Source organism: Salvelinus fontinalis, chromosome 1 (assembly GCF_029448725.1).
Source record: "Salvelinus fontinalis isolate EN_2023a chromosome 1, ASM2944872v1, whole genome shotgun sequence".
NCBI lineage: Eukaryota > Metazoa > Chordata > Actinopteri > Salmoniformes > Salmonidae > Salvelinus > Salvelinus fontinalis.
Genome location: NC_074665.1, coordinates 61,423,059 through 61,428,247, shown reverse-complemented (window position 1 = coordinate 61,428,247; position 5,189 = coordinate 61,423,059). Strand labels below are relative to the sequence as shown.

The 5,189-nt window shown below is 43.7% G+C and overlaps 1 protein-coding gene across 1 annotated transcript; it reads left to right on the top strand.

Annotated features, from left to right (window-relative positions):
- The first annotated feature begins 2,070 nt into the window (after positions 1-2,070).
- znf503 (zinc finger protein 503) lies at positions 2,071-4,980 on the top strand. The gene is made up of 2 exons (XM_055928682.1): positions 2,071-2,696; positions 3,098-4,980. The coding sequence occupies exons 1-2, from the start codon at positions 2,454-2,456 to the stop codon at positions 4,520-4,522; spliced, it is 1,668 nt and encodes a 555-aa protein (XP_055784657.1). The 5' UTR covers positions 2,071-2,453; the 3' UTR covers positions 4,523-4,980.
- The last annotated feature ends 209 nt before the right edge of the window (positions 4,981-5,189 follow it).

Below are 5,189 nucleotides of genomic sequence, written 5' to 3'. Positions count from 1 at the left end.
TTTCTTGCTCTCCAATGACCTGTCAAGCGGATTACCGCAGAGAGAGATTAATGGTAGAGGCGGGTTGCAATAATAATCGTTTTGTTTGAAGTGACAACTTTGATAGGCGTTGATTTACTTACAAACTGATAGGCTTTTAATTGAGCGCCTCCATTCCGATTGAGATGAAAGGAGGGCCCGCATTGAAAAGCTACCCGATTGCCCCCGAGCCTCAATACTGATTAGCCATCTCAGCGGTGAAGAGTTCAAGGTATTTTAAACTTCTTTTCTCAGCACTCTGACACACAATTTCTCTTTTCTTTTCTCTTTCAGTCACCCCTGTTTTCTCCCTCTTAAATGAAATAAATCATTTTCATTGTATGTAGGCCTAAATAAAATCGAGTTGACATATAAAATGTCTGGACCAGTTTTTTGTTCCCTTTTCTTTGTCATTTTATTGGGGATATAACCATGTGCCAGAGGCAAATGGCAGGTTTTTACGATACGTGCAGAGATACGTTTGCATCTGCGGGAAAGTGGTTGTTTGTATTGCTGAAAACCCAGGCCATTATGTTTGACTCAGTAAATGTGAAACCTAGGCTACATGTTAACATGTGTTGGATACTATTTGCACCTGTCCAGAGCGACTTTTCTATGGGGAACTTTGCCCCCCAATAACTGTGTAGTTCTAAGTTAAAGTATTCTATATAGCTTGCTAAGCAACACTACTAGATTGACATTTAAAAACACGTTCTAGTCCGAAGGAATGGGGCACGAATTTGCCTTTTTACTTTATTTTAACAATGAAGCAAATTACATTTAAAATGTATTGAAATGTAGGCTAATATTAGCCATAAAGTTGCATTTATATAAACTTATTGTAGTCCATTAGGGCTTACCAATTATTGTCCTTAGGCAGGAACATGAACATTACTGAAATATAATAGTAGACATTGAACTATTTCTGACAAATTAACAAACATCCGAGCACTAAAAGTTCATGGCATCTTTTGAGCCGTTTGGGACACTTCCTTGTATAAAGTATTTGACGGGAAGGGAAAAAGTTGACTTAAATAGTCCAGTGAATCTGCGACAGAGCGGGTTCTCGGGTCGCTTTGCCTGCGTTTGTCCTTATAAAATCTGGTTAGCCTCGTCCTTTAATTTTCTGCTCAAAATCCTTATTAATTTGCAAATACCGTCCCTAAATTCCATGGACACTATAGGCTATGTAGAAGTGGGATAGTCTAGCGCGTCGCTGTCTACCTATCGTCGATGCTTATACAAATTGAATTTAACACGAGGATGATTTATTTCGTCCAAATGAAGTGTCTCTTTTCTCAGATCCCTCTCTCTCTCTTTCCATTTGTCCTTTTCCCCATGCAGCCACGCTCGCATGTAATCATCTACAATAGCTGACATAAATCAAGGCAGGATTGACAGCCACTGACAAATACCTGATTGATTGCGGTGGAGCAGAATTGACAGTTGACGGAGGCGTGAAGATAGAAATAGAAGGGGGGTGTATATTATACTGAAAACATGTGACATTCACATACCTCCATCACTGCATTGGTCTGTTCCTGTCAACGCTTGTCTGATTGGGGAATTCAAGCTGAAGTGGTTGATCTTCTGGTTGTGGAATATAATTTATATAGGAACATGTCTGTAAACTAAGATACAGGCTTGTATTGATTGATTCAAGATCTTGGTAATATAGCTCAAAAGGTTCCGAATACATTGCTTATTAGTGCATTAGTCTCCAGAGAACAAACTAATAATTAGGCTATTTAATGCAGGCTATAGTTTCATTAATTACATTTCCCATCTCCTAAATAACATGTAGCCTATATGACTTCCAGTAATAACCATTACCACATTGCCTACCTCTACAGCCAAATACGTTCACTGTTTTGAAAATGCCAGAAAGACTACTATTTCCAGACTTGGGTCTATATACTTTTTTAGACATTGAAAAAACAAAACAAGCCCTGCCTCAAGGATGGTGAGAGTCCGTGAGAGCGCACACAACAACCCAACTATTCCTCCACCACTATCTCCTCCCCCGAGCTGTCAATATAGAGGCGCTTACAAAGAGGCAACGTCACATCCCCTTGACCCTCCAATCACCTCGGGGTCCCATTTGATTGGAAGGCGGCAAAGGCTTTAATCTCGGACTAATTCAGATGCTTTTGAAGTGAACATTTCTACCAGTTCGTACTTCGGGAGTATAGAGCGCGGACAAGCCGGGAGACACAGAACGCGCTATGCCCATGGTGAAAGACGCAGCCACGGATCCGCGATAACCTCGCACTCACTCTCTTCTTCCTGCTTACCAACCGCACCTTCTTCGTTTCCTCTCATTATACGGATTATTACACGCAATATCACTCTCTTGATTTTCGAAAGAGGTTGTATTTGCTGTTCTTGATGAATCTGATAAATGAATTACCGACTAATTTCGTGAGAATTGGGACATGATCACATCGCCCTCGGTATCTGTTCTGAGAAATAGTAGTACTCATATAGTCTGGGAGAGCATCGACTCTCGGAATATCATCAACAAGCCTTTTCTTCACTCCGTTCCCCCGTCGGACCATCTACGGCAAGCTAACCGAGTCCCCATCAAGGTTTTGAAAATGCTTACGGCACGATCAGGACACATTTTGCACCCAGAGTATCTTCAACCGTTACCATCTACCCCGATTAGCCCTATTGAGGTAAGATTTCAAAAAGACTAGTAGATAGAATGCTTCAAAGTTTCATGTTTATTTTGTAAGCATTACATATAGAAACGGTTATCCCGGAATGTAAGACGTGGAATAGCATAAAAGAAAACACATATTTATTATATCGAAGTGGAAATGTGGGCTATTCTATTATAAAGTTTACTGGTAAAGGAAATTGTTATGAATTTAGGAAATGGGAATCTTAAATCTACTCGTAGAGCTCGGCTATTCTCGCGTAAAAGCTGCGCATTGCGCACAATTATTTTGGATAAGGACTCGGACATTCCGTTTCTGGTTGCATTTCGACAAAGTCCTATATTGTTTGAGATTGTTTGTATATATTTTTTTTCAGTACTCGATTTGTAAAATTATAGGTCTTGTTTTCTCTACAGCTAGATGCTAAGAAGAGTCCGTTGGCACTGCTGGCGCAGACATGCTCTCAAATCGGTAAACCGGACCCCCCTCCCTCCTCCAAACTATCCTCTATTACATCAAATGGATCTAGTGACAAGGAGTCCAAATCCGGTCCATTAAAAATGAGTGACATCGGTGTGGATGACAAATCCAGCTTCAAACCCTATTCGAAACCGTCAGATAAGAAGGACTCGTCCTCGGGCGTCTCCAGTGGAGAGAAGACTGGTTTCCGAGTGCCGAGCGCCACCTGTCAGCCATTCACGCCACGGACAGGCAGCCCCAACTCTAGCACTTCTGCCTCGCCCATGCCGTCAGAGGGGAAGTGTGGAGACAGGGAGGACAAGAAAGATTCAGATTGTAATAAAAATGGCACAACGGACGGATCTGGAACCACTAACAGCCACAGCAGGATAAGCGTGAGTTGCGGTGGAATTAACGTGGAGGTGAACCAGCACCAGGAGACAACGCCTGGGTCCAAAGCCATGTCTTCGGAATCCTCCTCTCTAACCTCCGTTTCCTCTGCTTCCGGACTCGGGTCAGGACTTGTAGCCCCAGTCTCTCCTTACAAACCGGGTCAGACAGTTTTTCCCCTGCCGCCTGCTGGCATGCACTACCCCGGGAGTTTAGGGGCCTACGCTGGTTATCCCCAACACTTCCTCCCTCACGGCGGGAGCCTGGTTAACGCACAGCTGGCCAGCATGGGCTGCAGTAAGGCCGGATCCAGCCCCCTGGCCGGGGCCTCTCCACCCTCCATCATGTCAGCCAGCCTGTGTAGAGACCCTTACTGCTTAAGTTACCATTGTGCCAGCCACTTGGCGGGCGCTGCCAGTGCCTCTCAGCAGTGCCACGACAACGCAGCTGCCGCGGCCGCCAACGCGATGAAATCCGGGTACCACCACATGTACCCGACACACCTTTTGCACGGCATGCACTCCTCTCCGCAATCTTTCAGTGGACATCCTTTGTACCCCTATGGTTTCATGCTCCCCAACGACCCCCTTCCTCACGTCTGTAACTGGGTGTCAGCGAACGGACCCTGCGACAAGCGTTTCTCCTCATCCGAGGAGCTGCTCAACCACCTGCGGACGCACACCGCCTTCACCGGGGCGGAGAAGTTGATATCGGGTTACCCTAATTCCTCATCGTTAGCTAGTGCTGCGGCTGCTGCGATGGCATGCCACATGCACATGCCACAGTCAGGAGGCCCTGGAAGCCCTGGGACACTGACGCTGAGGAGTCCGCATCACGCGTTGGGACTAAGCAGCCGTTACCATCCGTACTCCAAGAGCCCCCTGCCTACCGGAGCCCCTGTCCCTGTCCCCGCAGCCACCGGGCCATACTACTCCCCCTATGCCCTGTACGGCCAGAGACTCACCACAGCATCCGCGCTGGGATACCAGTGAAACACACGACTTTTGAAAAGTTTATAGTTATAAAAATGCAAATATAAAGACTTTTATATCAACGCTCAACCTAAGGGCGGGATCCGTGAACTCGGTATTTATTTATGTCGGCTGAAGGCGGATGATAATAGCTACAAATGGAAGACATTTGAGAGACTCAAAGTGCATTATGTTTAAACTGAACTCTATAGGTAAAGTGAAAACACACATGGTAGAATACTAATAGGCTAAAATAAGGGTTTTCATTTCGATGTTCATTTGAAATTGCTATGATTGTATTGTTCTTATTTAATGTCTCATTGAGAATATAATTATTTACATGCATGTTTGTTTCTTAAAATCCCAAATTGTCCACATCATTTTAAATTGTTGTTATTTTTCAGGTGTATACCATGGAAAGAGAATTGGTATTTTTTTTGTATGTATTCTGGAAAAATAAGAAACAATTCTGTTCCATATTTCCGTGTGCCTCCTTTTATGATTATAACAACAATATCTACATTTTTAACATGCTATTTCATTAAACATTTTCTGGTTTCATAAACATTTTTAATGGACATCATGAAATGTGCTTATTGGGAGGTTAATCTTATTAACTGGTTGCCTATACAGAATAACTAGAACGTTATTTACGAGTAGGCTACGTTTTTAGAATACTTTATTTCTA